Here is a 16846-nt window from a genome sequence, read left to right as displayed (position 1 = left end):
GCTCAACGACACAGAAATTGCCTACACATCCCAAAGGGCTTTGCGATTCAACCGTAAAGCGTCTCCTGTGTCGCAATGCCGTGTTTTTGCAGTTGCTGAAAACTCTGCTCCTCTATCATCAAGATCATGCTTTCTCTTTCACATTCGTGCTGCTAATGCTAACATGTAGAATAATTACTGTTACTGGGAGCTTGAGTTTTTTTTTTTATTTTTTTTTTATCACGACGATACTCAGCTAACGCCTTTAACTTCCACAAGGAGAAGTGCTATCTGTTTTCTTTGTATGGCAGAATGCACTTTATTGTACTTCTGAGCTGCCTGGCTGTGGCAGTCACTGAACAGCCAGTGGATGACGACTGGATAGATCCTTATGATATGCTCAACTACGATGCCAGCACAAAAACTATGCGAAAACCCACTGAGGTAATTAATGAACAAGGAAGTCAATTTGTTTAAGGCAGCTGCTTCCCCTGCTAACTAGTTTTTCTTCTTCGATAGTCATCCAACTATCCCAATGTGCCAACCAAAAGAAGAGGATACAATGAGAACCCAGAGGAGCTGAGTGAATGCAACCGACATATGCAGGTTTTACAGAAACAGGTCAGTGAAAACGGGGAATAATACTGTATGATCCCGTTTAGTAGTCTTTTGTCTTTTTATGATTGATGAGAGTACCTTTCAGAATGAAAACCAGCAGAAAACGATTACCCAGCTGTCTCAGCAACCTACATGTAATCCAGTGTTCAAGAGATTCCTCAGCAGACTCCTCAAGGAAATTGAAAGAGTTGGTTCGGTGAGTTTTGTTTTTATATTGCAGTTTCTTTTACAATTGTGATAGACATAAATAAATGTCCTATATTTTTTCAGCCAACTGACTCTGGAGACGGTCTGTATGACGCCCACATAAAGGTTTCCAAACAGACCCTGGCAGAGATCAGGGCTTTGTTGGATGGTGAGGAGAGCTGGAGAACAGGGGCCCTGGACAATGCTATCAGTCAGATACTTACTGATCTTCGCCCACATGACTATGAGGCTTGGATATGGCGTTTTGAGCACACATTTGGTGTAGAGCTGTATACATTATTGATGGTAAGGAAGTTGGTAGAATATCATGTTATGGTTTTTGACTTTTAAAGATGTCCAAAGTCGACCTTAAAACTACTTGATTACAGTTATTAGTTGGTTCCTTTCTTGGACAAAGGAAAAAATAGATTTTATACTGTGGTGTTGGGTCTTAAGCCCTGATAGTTGGCATTTGTGTCTGTAAACCTTTTTGTTGTGTTGTTGTCAGATTGCAGTCTGTCTTCTGGTGATTGTGGCCATCATAAGCACTGAGCTGTGGTCAGCCATCAGTTGGTTTGTGCAGTTCAAGAGGTTATTTGCTGTCTGCTTTATGATTAGTATTGTCTGGAACTGGTTTTACCTCTATAAGGTATCCACTCTAAGAATTGTTTTTAATGTGAAGTATATTGTTTAAGCTTTTTAAACATTTTGTACTTCTTTCAGATTGCATTTGCAGAGCACCAAAATAACCTTGTCAAGATGGACAATGTTAATCAAAAATGTACAGGAGTAAAGAAAATTGACTGGAGTGATAGTTTGAAAGGTTAACAAAATATAATGTAATATTTATATCAAATGTACTTATACACATTATTTCAGTACTGTTTTTGAATGCTTTTTGCAGAGTGGTTTAGAAGCACTTGGACTCTACAGGATGATCCTTGTAAACAGTACTATGAAGTTCTAATGGTAAACCCCATTTTGCTGGTGCCTCCAACCAAGGTATATCTTTTTGAACACTAAATTACTGTAGTGGGAAAAAAAGTAATAATATTAAATTGTTCTTTTAGGCAATTTCTGTTACCATCACTACTTTTATCACTGAACCACTAAAGCATTTTGGCCAAGGAATCAGTGAGTTTCTTAGAGCTCTTCTTAAAGATCTCCCTGTTCAACTGCAAATTCCAGTTCTTCTCACTATCGTGCTCTCCATACTGGTGAAAATGAAACTTTTGGCAAAAATATGTGAATATTCATTTTGATGATTGACTTCATTGGCTTTGTTTTTGCCTAGGTGTTCATGTATGGAGGTGTGAATGCAGTCTTCCAGCATGGCATTATGGCACCTTTCCGCAGACCACAAAGAGATCCACTTGGTCGTCTTGAGCCTCCTCCTGGGAATAATGTGCCTCGAATTGAAGGAGGAGGGGACGGACCATATTATGAGCCGTCACCACAACCACATCAGGGCCAAGGTGATGGAGGAGGGGACAGACTTGGAAACCAAGTCCGCCATCGTCCTGTGAACAGAGGCCGAGAGCAGAGGCAGAAGATCATTGTTCAGAACTTGGGAAATATGGACCACAACATAGATGAGATGGATGCAGATGTGCATGAGTCTCACTCAGATTCAGAACTGTCCAATTTGCAGGCAACAGTTGAGTCGGAATCAGTGGGCAACGTGAACCAAGCTGAAGCCAATACAACTCGGGCTAAAACTAAAACTAAAGAGACACTAAATAAGAAACCTCCTGGTGCCAGCAGTGAAGTTACAGAAGCCAGAACTCCACCAGACACTGTAGCACAGAAAAATGCATCAAAGCGTGAATCGCCACAAATAAAGGGGGATGTTCAGGTAAGTTCATTCATTATTCTTGCACTGGAGTTATCAAAGGCTTTAAAAAGCACACATATGCACAAAAAATGTATTTAAAATTACATTGAATAATATGACCTCTTTTATTTATATATTATACTGAATGACAGATGGCCTGTATTATCTGTATCTATTTCCACTTTTGAGCATATTATGTGTCAAACGATTGCAAAAAATAATCTATATTTTTTTCTTTTTCTAGAAGCAAGATGCCACTGAAACAACTCCAATCCCTGATGTGTTACCCAAAACTATTAGAAGAATAGAAAGTATTGGACATCCTGTTCAGGAAACGTCACCAGAAGAGACCACATAGATGCCAAATCTGTATTGATTAGGGGTGTAATGATATCCAAGTCTCACGATACGATATCGTCACAGTATGAACCTCAAAGAACTAAGACTTAAAAGTGCTTAGAACTGTTATTTCTTCTTGTAGTCTACACTGAAATGGAGCAAAGGATCATGGTCTGTGTAATTCCCTCTGTCTTTTTTTAGCTGTTGCTGCACCATGACTCTTAATTTAAGCAAAGAGACCTGTAATTCAGTATATATTGTGATGGGCCACTATTTTATTGTGAGAACTTTGATGATACAATATCACGATTTCAGTTATTGTTGCACCCCTAGTATAGATTTAGATTTAATTATTGTTTTAATCTAGCCGGGTGTCAGGCCAAACACCCCTCTTTGGCTTTAGATAGCCACTTGCGTATCACATTCTGTTCTCAGAGGATGAATGAATGAGTTCAGTAAAAGGAACAATGTGAACTGGAGGCCAAATCACTGACCAGTCAAATTGACCAGTTACATTAAGTAAATATTTTTTTATAATACCTACAAATCTTGATGGCCTCTTGAGGTGCACTTTTATTATTGACTGTACCGTATGTTTATGGTTATGCTGGTTCCTTGGTGAGCAACATGTGATGTTGTCCATTGTTTTTCTATTAAATGATGACCGTTGTAAACGATATTTTCTTGTTTCTAAACTTTATTCAGTGTAATTATGCCATTTATACAATAAAGACCATGCTCTTTAAACACTGATGTGTTTTTTTATTAATCCATGTAATACAAGTGCTGCATAATATACATGTAAATCATTACTGAGCATCATAACGTAAATAAGTAGTATGAAGATAAATCTCTTAGTGGCAGACGGAGGCAGTGACCTGTGAACCACGCACGGACTGTTTCCTGGTCGTTTTGTGATTGGTCGAAGTCGACGCTCCTCTGCCCACTTTTTGCTGGAGGTGGCCCAGAGTCGAGTCACGTTTGGAAGCGCTGTCCACGAGTTTCTGACATTTCTCCCTCCGCTGGACTGATCAGAAATGGAGCTATTAGTCCGATATCTGGATAGGAGCAACTCTGTCAGGTAGGCTCTGTGGTCAAGTCAACTTGTGTTCAAAAAATGAAATTATAGCGCGTTTACAAAGTTTAAGTCTTGTTTTTACTCTATATGTACTATAAACGTCTAAATAGTTATCTTAAAACAGCCATTTAATTTAATCTGTCTTAAATACGTTGAAATAGCCTAGGTCACTTGTCCAGACCGTAGATAGAGGCACGTGTTGATGCTACATTGAAAATAATGGGCACATTGTATGTGGGATACTGGCCATCAAGATGTGTACCAAACACACAACTACTGAGGCCCATATTTGCTCGGTCTAGCCTTGGACTTAAAATCCAGGTAGATACATGAATGCAGTCACTGTGCTCTGAACATACAGTTCCAAGAGAGGACTGTCCTGAGCTCTGAAATATTGCTTCAACAGCAAAAAGAGCTGACTGAAAATGTTCTTCTGTTTCACTTCTGCATTTTATTCAGTGATTTTGACCCCTGCTCAGCATTGCTTATTTATGTTCTCTTAATGTAGCGCTTTGCTTATTTCACTTCACAGCTCTACCACAACAGCAGACATTATCAAAGAGGAAAACCTTAGAGATGACTTGAAGTTTTATTTCATGAGCCCTTGTGAGAAGTATAGAGCCAGACGCTACTTTCCCTGGAAAATGGGAGTTCAGATATTAAAAATAATCATGATCACCACACAGGTAAGCACTTTACCTTGAATACAACAACTGACACCTCCAATAGTGTAGTGAAGATGTGTTGTTTATTTTCTTCCCCTTTTTAGCTTGTTCTATTTGGCCTCAACAATCAGTTAGTGGTAGCATACAAAGAGGAGAATGCCATGAGCCTCAAAAACTTATTTCTAAAGGATTACAGTGGTGTGGACCCAGATGACTACAGTGTGGCTGTGTACTCGCAGCAAGGAGTCTATGACAGTCTCTTTTACATCTTTGATCAGGTGAATATACATTTAGTTTGTGTTATGAAAAGGAGATATTAACCAACAATGAATAATTTAATGTATTTGGAGTATCCTGATAATGATAATCCAAAAATACTGAACAGAAAACATGACTTTAATTGTATATCTTGAGGTTTAATTAAGACAAATATGAAAAAAAAAAAAAAAAAATTACCCACAAAATTGGGTACTGTCCATCACTTTATTCCCTTTCTTAAGGTTGTTCAGTTAAATTTTTAATCAGCTATTTTTATTTTTATATTTTTTTTACAACATTTACTATTATAAACAATATACCAAATATTTTAAAATGCACATGTTAAAATAACATTCACTATATCAGCAATTAAATGTATTGCCCGCCTATAGTATGGAATCCATCTAACTGTATCTTTTCATTAATTATGGCATTGGTTGGTATTTCTTTGTGTATTTGACATGTGTCATATTTGCAGTACAGCCAGTTGGGACAGTTGTCAGTGGGTCCAATCAGTTATGCAGAAGACACTGATGGAAAGCTGCTTCCAATAACAGTTTGTAAAGAGAGCTACAGAAGAGGAAGCATTAATCCATCCGATGAAGCATTTGACATAGACGCTCATCTTGAAGAAGGTTATACTTTTCACTTTAAATAAATCCACTACAGTAGTCAATTAATCATTTCTTTCCAATATGTTTGTTGTACATAACTTTTTTACATGTACTTAAAAATGTGCCTTTGGCACATAACTCCAATATCAACTTTGTCTTCCCAAGCCATTTAAAAATAATAATTTTCTTTTCAGTTTGCTTACAGCATGATCCAAGAACTGTAAACCAGTGGAAAACACAAAATTCCTCCTTTTTTGAGTTAGATTTTTACAGGTGAGTGTATTTTGGCATCTCTGTTTAGTTAAATGGAGAGTGACCATGTGCATAATGTATTTTGGCCTGCCCTCTCTTTAGGCTTATTGACATAAAAATCACTTTCCAACTGAAGGGGATAAACCTGCAGACAGTTCGCTCAAAGGAGCTACCAGACTGCTATTCATTTTATATAACAGTAAGTGTAGGAAATATTTTAATGCAGTGGACCAACTATTACATAGACTTAATTACTGAATAATCTTGTCTTCCTTTTAGATAACATTTGACAACCAGTGTCACAGTGGAATGGTCAAAGTTTTCTTGGACCTTGACGCTAAGAGCTACGCTTGCAAAGACTGGAAAATATCAGGAATAGGTAAAATGCATATGATGAAGCTTATAATTAGGGCTACACAATATATTGTAACATTGATATAGCAATTTGAGTAAATTCAATTACTGAATTGTGAAGGCTGAAATTATACAGATAACAGAAAGCCCTCTACAATAAATACATATCCTGTATTTTTATAGAAAAATATTATCTATAATTTTGGCTTCAAACATGTTCTGAAATTCATGAGATTTTTGTATTAATTTATTATTACTTATCCATACATCCAGTACACAATATCACATTAAGTTTTACGCTAAGATTTTATTGAAGCTTGTATAAATTCGTACTCATCCTTAATACAGTTATCACAAACGAAAAGACATATTTGCATGTTGGCATGGTTGGGAGGTGCTGTTGGTGTCTGTGGAGAGTGAGTGGAGCAGATAAGGAGCCTCTCACATGACTTTTCTGTTTCAGCTCACAAGAACACACACTATCTTCTGGTATTTGATGCTTTTGTCATATTGGTGTGTATAACATCAGCCATCCTCTGCACCCGCTCCATTGTGCTGGCGGTTAGGTTGCTCCAGGTCAGCAGTGAATGTATTTCAAAGTCAATGTGGTATATGTTGGTGTAATGTGGGTTGACATTGCAATTTTTGTTGCATCATTCACTAAGACTGCAATTATTCTAGTAACATAATTTTCTCTGCAAATAACTAAATACAACATCATTTAGTGTATAAAGCCATCCAGACCACACAATCATTTTCTGAAATTATTGGGACTCTTGTATTGATTAAGTAGTTTAATCTTCTCTCTAATGCTGGGTGTGTTTTCAAGTATTAGATGCCTTTTGTTCAGCCCATCAAAGTACATTTGCAGTGGTATCATTAAATTCATTTAATGTAATATCCAATAAACTTGTACTAATTTACCTTGTTATAATAGAAAAGGGTTATTGTAAGCAATTGTTTTTTGTTTTATTTTTAGAGGTTTTCCAGATATTTAGATGAGAACTACAATCGCAAAGTTTGTGAAGAAGACCAGAGTGAGTTTCTCAATGGCTGGTATCTGATGGTCATTATCAGTGACGTCTTGACCATAATTGGGTCCATTTTGAAGATGGAAATTCAAGCTAAGGTAAAGTGTTTTATACATTAAACATTACAAAAAAAAAAAAAAAGTAACAATAATCCATAACTTTAAGCACATGTGATATCTATTTATTGTATGTTTACATATTACAAATACTAGGGGTTAACTTGAGTTTTTGGACTTTGTACTGTTTATTTTAAAAGCATTTTAGTATTGAGTCTGCACACAATATATGACATAAGTTCTTAAGCTGGCTATTATTCAGTGCATGTTGTACTTTGAACCACAATAAAACTTGACAGTGGCACTACTGAGTGAGTTACTTGTTGCATAGTACTTGTTTGATAATATATTAAAAAAAAAAAAAAAAAAAACGCCACCTCAAAACTGCACCAAATCAGCTATTTATGCATCTATTTTTACATCATACTGATAGTTGCATTTGTGACCTTTGGAGATTATTAACCAAATTCCAAATTGTGTCTTTTGTCCAGAGTCTGACCAGTTATGATGTGTGCAGCATTTTTTTGGGTACCTCCACATTACTGGTCTGGGTTGGTGTTATTAGATACCTTGGCTACTTTCAGAAATACAATGTAAGTTTGTATTTTTTGTTTATTTAAGGATCTATTGACAGTTGAAACCAAGGCTTTTATTGCATTGTGTGCTTTTCTATAGGTGCTTATTTTAACAATGAAAGCAGCCTTCCCCAAGGTCCTGCGCTTTTGCTGCTGTGCAGGCATGATCTACCTGGGCTACACCTTTTGTGGCTGGATCGTACTTGGGCCGTACCATGAAAAGGTAATAGGTTTATCTGTAAAAAGTACAGCTGAAAAATGTTTGCAGCAATATTGGGAACATCAGCTGACTAGTTTGATACAGATTTTTCTTATAGTTGGTGTATTATTAGACCAAATCTTTTGAGCATTTAATTTATCAAATAAAACTGGACTTGCGAGGTGCCACTAGAGGGCAGCAAGTTGCAAGATCTGAACATCAGCTGTTAACAAGTTTGAAAAATTATATATATTCTATAGAGAACTAGAGGTGACTAAAATGTAGGCCTGTACATTTATTTCAGCTTTATTATTATTATTATTATTATGATTATGAATGCTTTATGTTTATTCCTTGCATTATAATTATTGTTCTGAGTAATGAGTCCATTTTTGAAGTGAGGGTGGTAGCTGTCTGCAAAATAAACCTTAGAGATTGTTGTAAAGTGCATCCAGCGGTTTTAAATCATCTGCAGTTGCATGCATCTAAATAACAATAAAACTCAAGGATTCATCAAGTGCAAAACTTTAATTTTGAATATTAATTTGGTTACCATCTACAGTAGTGGAGTCTCCGGCATTAAAGGATTACAGGATTATTAATACAGTAAAAAGAAGAGGACCTAGGACTGATCCTTGGGCCACACCTTTAGTTGGTTTGAGGAAGGATGACTTATGCCCATCAGTTATTACTGCCTGGCTTCTTTCAGTAATCTAAGTGTGGAACCTATATGCATTGCTGTCAAAGTCAATGGATTTAAGTCTAATATTAAGGCGCGATCAATCGTGTCAAATCCTTTTAATAAATCAATGAAAATGACAGCACAGCTTTATGTCTGATCCATAGCACAAACAATATTGTTGACAACTGTATATGTTGCAGTTGCGGTATAGTGACCTGGTCTGAAGTCAGATTGACATGTGTTTAAAACATGATTAACATTTAAGAATTGCCAAACCTGAAAGCTCTTTTTTTGTATATATGTTTTTGTATATACGTTTGTAGAATTTTGATTAGAAGAGAGCTTGGAAATTGGTCTTTGGGTTGCTTGCTTCTCCACCTTTGTACAGAGGAGTGACGTAAGGCAGCCACATACTGAGGATTATACCTATCACAATAGTAAGGTTAAAAATATCTGCTACAACATAATCATTAACAGGAGCAGCTATTTTTAAGAACTTGGAATCAATTGAATCAATGAATTGATTTTCTTATAGTATTTTATATATATATATATATATTATATATTACTGTCCCTGACAAAAGTCTTGTCGCTTATCCATTTTGTAGAAACAAAAGCTTATAACCTGACTTTAAATTAATCAAATGAAAGCTAAAACCCTCCCAAATTATACATTTGCTTCACTGAAGAAAGATTGATCATTTAATGAACACAGAAAGGTCAGATTTTGGCAAGACAAAAGTCGTGTCGCCTTGTCATATGATGCACCCAATCCTAGATTACAGCCTCACCTGTGATCAGTTACTGATCAATCAATTAGTGGGTGTGTATAAAAAGAACCCCAGCACACCAGACCTTCACATCAACTGCAACTTGACCTCTGACAACATGCCTAAGATCCACCATGAGACCAAAGCGTTAATTATCAAGAGGTTGAAGACCAGATCCACTGCTGAGGTGGCTGACACCTTCAATGTGTCTCAGCGTCAAGTACAAACAATAAGAAAAAGATCTGAAATGACTGGAGATGTTTTTGACAAGCCCAGGTCCGGCAGACCCCGCAAGAAAACTGCTCGGGAGGACCGTTTGTTGGTTTGAAAATCCAAGGCCCCTTTTCCACTGCAGCAGACTCCACCAGGCCTGGTCACCTCAAGTCCCTGTGTCAACCAGAACAGTTTGTAGAATTCTGTCTCAAAATGGCCTCCATGGTCGAATCAGTGCACAGAAACCAGCACTAAACAAAAGGCAATTAAAAAACCGTGTGGCATTTGCCAAGGCCCACAGCCTGCTAAAAGGATGGACACTGGAAAAGTGGCAGAAGGTGGATTTCTCAGATGAATCCTCGGTTGAATTACATCACAGCCGCCGCAAATATTGCAGGAGACCTACTGGAGCCCGCATGGATCCAAGATTCACCCAGAAAACAGTTAAGTTTGGTGGCGGAAAAATCATGGCCTGGGGTTACATCCAGTATGGGGGTGTGCGAGACATATGCAGGGTGGAAGGCAATATCAATAGCCTAAAATATCAAGAAGTATTAGCTACCTCTTACATTCCCAACCATAAAAGGGGTCAAATTTTGCAGCAGGATGGTGCTCCATCGCATACTTCTATCTCTACATCAAAGTTTCTCAAGGCGAAGAAGATCAAGGTGCTCCAGGACTGGCCAGCCCAGTCACCAGACATGAACATCATTGAGCATGTCTGGGGTAGAATGAAAGAGGAAGCATGGAAGGCAAAACCAAAGAATCTTGATGAACTCTGGGAGGCATGTAAGACGCTTTCTTTGCTATTCCTGATGACTTCATCAACAAATTGTATGAATCATTGTCAAACCGCTTGGATGCGTCCTTCAAGCTCATGGAAGTCATACAAGATATTAAATATGGATCTCACAGCACCACTACTTAATTCACTGACGTTATGCAACATATTTTTGTATTTGAAGTAAATTATTTGTTAAATTTTCGGTAGGCGACAAAACTTTTGTCTTGCCAAAATCTGACCTTTCTGTGTTCATCAATTCAATTCATCAATCTTTCTTCAGTGAAGCAAATTTATTTTAGTATATTGAGCATAATTTGGGAGGGTTTTAGCTTTCATATGAGACATTTCTAAAACCAATCGATTAATTTAAAGTCAGGTTATAAGCTTTTGTTTCTACAAAATGGATAAGTGACAAGACTTTTGTCAGGGACTGTGTATACACACACATATACACATATATATTATATATATATATACATATACACACACACACACACACACAGGGACTGATTCAGTCAGCAAACTGCTACATTCTTATCCATTAAAAATATTGCAAGCTTAAATAAAGTGGCTATTAAAAACATCACAAATGTCTTTATCTAACATAATCATGTTGTTGAGCAAAAGATTAAAGGGCCAAGAGGATGTAAATCCACCTTTTTACATTTTTAACAGTTTTCTAGAAACTGGAGGATAAATTCTCAGATAAAATGCTCTATAAAATAGCTTGCTCTGACAGATCTCATTTATCTGACTAATTTATTTCTTAGCTTTCTGAGAATCTATCAGTCAGTGGGAGATTTAGAGTGTGGAGCTTTTGACCAGGCTATGTCTCTAGAGCTTAGCAATTTAGAAACATCACTTGTAAACCACAGATTTGTTCTATTTTAACCCTATGCTTTTTCATCATAGATACTGGCAGAATTTAAGTAGTATAGTAGAATAGAACCAGAGGGCTTTCTCTGACATGGCACAAACTTTTGACAGAACAAACTTTAGAAAGTTTATTGAAATATAAATCACTTAGAAAATGCTGCTCAAGTGTCCATAGATTTGTTTTTAATTGTGCGAGGTGGCAACTTTTTTGTTTCTGACAATGATCGCTAAGATCCAAGGGAAAGACACAACTGCTTTGGAATTTCTGAGGTTTATTTGTTTGGATTACTTCTATAACGGTCGACTTTTCTAGGATTTCAAAATTAGGCTTGGTAGGTGTTGAGATTAACTGTCTCAAATGTAACTCGCACAATGGGACTTCAGTTCCTCTGACGCAGAACAAAGCCAGTCCAAATTTAAATCACCCATGAACAGAATTTCTGAGGACTCGTATAAAGATATTAAATGTGGAAGTTTTTCTATCACTGAGTGATTAGCAGATGGATTGGCAATGAACACCAATGAGCACAGTCTTATTAATGCCCAGTAAAGGTTCCAGACAAAAATTCATATTCTTTTGTAAAAGTTTAAGGAAAAAGGATAAATATCTTTTACACATATGACACCCCACCTCCTTTAGTGGAACAGTCTGCCCTAAAAATATTAAAACTTTCAAGAAAAATATCCTTATTATTTATACTGGTGTTTAACCAAGTTTCAGTTATAATTAGAACATCTGATTTGGTTGGTTTTATATATTGTTAATATCATCTATTCAGGTAGTAGCTTTCTTATATTCAGATGTGTCACTCCCCAGACATTTCCGATTTACTAACATATCTTGATTACTCTCTTAAGATCCAAGTGTATTATTGGGTTCATTCTTGGAGAGCACAGTTAAATCAATTATTTATAAAACCACATCCAGTAACAGTGCAAATGTTTTGTAGCCAACTGTTTAAAGCAAACAAACAACCAAAGCTCTCTGATCCATGTTTCAGGAACTGACTTGGATCAAACGGGGTACAGATTTTGCCCAAGCCTTCCACAGTTACAATTAAATATTCAAAGTCACTTGTTAGTTTTATAGATCTTCACATAATTTGTTCCCACAATAAGTGTGAGCAGAGGGATGGTTGTCTAAAATGCAATAACATCTTCAAACCAGAAAAACAGTAAATTAAACCACAGGTAAGTTTCACAAACCTGAGAATTACGAGAACGTCTCTTGGACCATTTGAACATCCACCATCACATAGTGTGAGATTGCTGGGTAGATTCAGATTGTCAGGATTTCCAGAAGGAGGAGAGGGGTGTGTATTGTTATTCTCCTGAACATCTATTCTCTCCAGGGCTGGCTGGGCTGGCACAGTTAGTTGTGGTGGTGAGTGGTCTTCAGGAACTGGGTCTGGATGTGGAGCTCTCTCTTCCAGCTGAGGGTGTTTGATAAGTAGGTGCACAAGGAGGATAGTGCACTGAGGCCCATGAAGTGGCATTAGCTGGATTTGACTGAAACCAGGGGGTTCTAAAGCAGCAAGCCTTCCTTGTAGTTTATCTTGCCTTTGGAGACTGGTGCACTTACTGGTATAGACACATTGAAGATTATTTGAATCTCACTTTGCTTTCACAGTAGATAATATATGAAGCTTCGGTGAAGGCAAGCAGCATGGCATGACACGAAGTGAGCATGGCAGGAAGTGGTTAGGCTTCTTATGTTATTGTCATTGGGATTAATGTAAATTTACATGCAGTATTTACACAGCAGTGGCCTGGGATCCCCCCTTTGAGTCCTGCTTGAATGCACTGTGTATTTACCGCTGAAATAAACAAAGGATGTAGTGGGACCTGCCAACCCACACGTCTTCAAGTGCAGTGTCCCAGATCCATGTGTTGAAGGGGATGTTGTTTTTAGATACAATCACACAAACTCTAATGTTTGTATCTGCCTCTGCCCTCAAACCATCTGCCTCTTAATTTTTCTCAGTTAATGTCACTTCTTCCTCAGATGACTCACTTATACAGGATTAGGGATTAGGGATGTCATAATATAAAATTTGAGTTATGATCTATTGCGAGACTTAAAGTGATGTTATGTTCACATTCAGGTTTACTTTTCTGGAGTATATTTTGAAATGAAATTACTTAATTTATCTTATAAAATTGTCACCATTATTGTTTTTTTGTTCAGATTCTGTTGTGACCTGAATAATCACACTATTGACTAACCAGATAATGTTGACACCCCTAGTACTTTCATATTTATGCATCTTTATCATGCTTATCTAACACAACACTAACTTCTATTTTTGTATGTATTCCTTATTGTAGTTTGAGGGGCTGAGTCTTGTGGCAGAGTGCCTCTTTTCCCTGGTGAATGGGGACGACATGTTTACAACATTTGCTCAGCTCAAGGACAAAAACACATTGGTCTGGGTCTTCAGCAGGGCCTACCTCTACTCCTTCATCTCCCTGTTTATCTACATGGTGCTGTCATTGTTTATTGCTCTCATCACAGATGCCTATGAGACTATCAAGGTATGATTCCTGTAAACTTCTCTACTTCTGAAAGATAAAAAAGATTTACCTATGTATTTTGGATGTTTTGAAAGAAATATCAAAAAGATGGCTTCCCACTGACTGACCTGCAGAAGTTTTTGAGAGAGCAGAGAGAGTTTACTGTCCCAGAAGAGAACGATCATCAACTAATAGATGTCCGACATCAGTGTTCTGTCCTGTGTTGCTGTAAAAGGTATTGTTATCAATAGATTTAATACGTGTGTGTAGTATTGAATTTAACTCTGTCATTCTTTAAACAACAAATATTTTGCTTATTTTTGGTGTTTAATTTTAAGCTATGAAATGTGTAAATCATGTAAACTGCAAAAATCTAATTACCTCCTCTGACTTCCTGCCGAACTGAAAGGCCCTGTCTCTTCATACTAGCATTTCACCATAGCCTTGTTGTTGAATCATTTTTTAATCCTATATCTATGACCTGGAGTCTTTTTTTTTTCAAGGATCCAAAGTACAGAGTAGTGAGCATCTATAGGGGGTAGATTAAAATATAAATCTTCTGAGCACTCAAGCTCAGGGTTGCTCAAACTTGCATGGATCTATTGAAATGCAACTCTGGTGTTTCCTCATCGTTAGCTTACTCAATGATTACATACATTATATGTGATTTCTACATTATATGTCTTAAGTTGTTTAACTTTTGTCAAACCTTTTTTCCTAAAATATCAGGTTTGCGTTTCTTGCCACATCAGCTCTATTGTCTATTTCCTGTACAGTGGGGCTTCTCTCTTCACTGTGAGGCTGTGATCAGCAGGCAGCACACTGGAGCTGCGTCTCCCCAATGCTGTGGTTTTGGCCTGGTCTTACGTGGTCTGAGAGCAATGAAATTAGCGGTGGCAGCTCTGTGGACACACCCAGTGATGGGCTGATTACAGAGAAACTGAGGCTGTGTGCTGGAGGAGCCCCTGTCCCTCAGCCAACATATTTCTTGTTTTGTTGCCTTCCTTATAAAAAGTTCACCTTCGCTGTGGTGGTAGATGCAAGTATTTTATGTAGGCTAATTTTGACACACTTCACAATGTATACATAACAGTTTGTCTTACACAGAAAATGGTAGTTCTCCATTAAAGTGGGTTCAAGATGTTTTCCTGTTTCTCTAAATATTCATGTAGTTGTGAGAACCATACACCAAGGTGGATTTTCAGTTCTGTTTCAGTTGCAAAAAACTTTAAACTTCTTGTTTTGATTTCCAAATATATTTATATACATGTTAACTTCCAGATAACTATGAATTAAGTATAGATTATTTGTACTATGATGAGACCGAGATGTTCTAATTAATAATAATAGTGCAATGGATTTATAGAGTGCCTTTCAAAACCTCCAAAGCACTTTACATTGTTCATTCAATCCATCCATTCCATCAATGTGTTTAGCACTAACATTAATAATAATAATACAATGGATTTATAGAGAGCCTTTCAAGACTTCCAAAGCACTTTACATTGTTCATTCATTTCATCTGGTGGTGAGTTACTATGGAACCACATCCCTGGGTTAGCAGGGTGAAGCAGGGTGGCCAATCTATGCCATTGGCCCTTCCGACCACCAACAGCACACAAACATCACATTCATTCCAGGAAAGAGACTTCACCCATGTTCTCAAGGGTGATTTCCACAAAAGCCTTTGCCACCGCACCATTATTATTCAAAAAGTGAGAGTATAGAAGGGATGCATAATTAAAATGTTTGTTTGCTATACATGTTTTCCATCTAACTGCTGATGGAAGTGTAATTCCGGTAACGGACCTCTAACATACCGTAATAAGAAGTAAAAGGGGTGTATGTAATGTTAAACTTGTAACTAAATATCATTTCTCTGTGAAAATGGGGAAAACCGCTAGTGACCTTTAAAATTAGATGACCCTTGGTTATTAGTGCTACTCAAACATGGTTACAATTGACTGTAATTGCCATTATTTATGGCCTTGACCTGGGTAAATGTAATTTATGCAACATGCTCTCACAATTAACGGATAAAATTACATCTTGAAATTCATTAGACACTTCCTGCTCTTATCTTGAACATGGAAACATGATCTGTTTTGGTAAAACTTTCCTGAAAAGAAAACCATAATCGTAATTAAAACCAGTAATCAGCTGGCGACATACTGTATATTGGAGACAATCATAATGGCATTAGAAAAATACTTATCTATTTCCGCTCTTATTAGAGATAACCCAACTTTCTTTATCCTGATTTCTTGTTCCAATTAACATGAATATTTTCTCCATGAAGTTATTTTATACAGTGACTTGTTTGTTTTACAGAGTTCCTGAGAATGACAGTGTTATCCTGATGAGTTGACAGCTGTGCACTTCCTCAAGAGGCAGATTGTCAAAAGACCAGTGTTTCAGTATTTGGAGAAATCCTTAGTTTTTTGTGCAATATGTAATTTATTGTTTGTGGATATCTTTACATGAATGCTTTACCTTTCTACATATTGGCTTCTCAAACAGGGTTTGAGCATTTAAAAAGGTGTTAAATGAAAATGAAAATTAAATATTTTTTGTTCCTTGGCCATGTAAATTTGTATTCAGTAGTTAATCTGTTGTATTTTGACTGATTTTGACTATGAGATGTTACATTGAGACTTTTTGTGGAAGAACGGGTGCAATGGAAATTTCAGTAATTAACATGTGAATAACGTGTCAATTCTAGGTTGCCTATTTGCTCCACAAGCAAGTGGTTAATACTATAAATTATACATAATTGGCAGTAACATTAAAAAAAAAAAAACATAAAATGGAAAGGTGAACAGCCTTTTAAGTCTTAAAGTTAAATTGTATAATTTACTCTACATTGTTATAAAATAAACACCAAATACCAGCTTTTCCTTTGTGCGTTTTATTACCTCTATTCGCCGTACCTTAGTTGTCAGTGGAGGAATGTGATTGGACGGCGCACA

General features: G+C 36.9%; 2 protein-coding genes across 2 annotated transcripts; both read left to right on the top strand.

The window, feature by feature from the left end:
- The first annotated feature begins 103 nt into the window (after positions 1-103).
- clcc1 (chloride channel CLIC-like 1) lies at positions 104-3703 on the top strand. Its single transcript, XM_020924686.2, has 10 exons — positions 104-423; positions 499-600; positions 683-793; positions 868-1089; positions 1292-1432; positions 1507-1606; positions 1688-1785; positions 1854-2000; positions 2078-2638; positions 2862-3703. The coding sequence occupies exons 1-10, from the start codon at positions 292-294 to the stop codon at positions 2973-2975; spliced, it is 1728 nt and encodes a 575-aa protein (XP_020780345.1). The 5' UTR covers positions 104-291; the 3' UTR covers positions 2976-3703.
- Positions 3704-3882: 179 nt separating this feature from the next.
- Positions 3883-16456, top strand: mcoln2 (mucolipin TRP cation channel 2). Its single transcript, XM_055164683.1, has 14 exons — positions 3883-4037; positions 4567-4720; positions 4804-4977; positions 5436-5592; positions 5766-5844; positions 5926-6022; positions 6103-6202; positions 6641-6753; positions 7157-7306; positions 7756-7857; positions 7940-8062; positions 13692-13898; positions 13973-14112; positions 16209-16456. The coding sequence occupies exons 1-14, from the start codon at positions 3994-3996 to the stop codon at positions 16243-16245; spliced, it is 1677 nt and encodes a 558-aa protein (XP_055020658.1). The 5' UTR covers positions 3883-3993; the 3' UTR covers positions 16246-16456.
- The last annotated feature ends 390 nt before the right edge of the window (positions 16457-16846 follow it).

This window comes from Boleophthalmus pectinirostris, unplaced genomic scaffold (genome assembly GCF_026225935.1).
Source record: "Boleophthalmus pectinirostris isolate CB_2022bp ecotype Guang Dong unplaced genomic scaffold, ASM2622593v1 HiC_scaffold_7, whole genome shotgun sequence".
Classification (NCBI taxonomy): Eukaryota; Metazoa; Chordata; class Actinopteri; order Gobiiformes; family Gobiidae; genus Boleophthalmus; species Boleophthalmus pectinirostris.
This window is presented reverse-complemented; position numbering and strand designations above follow the sequence as displayed.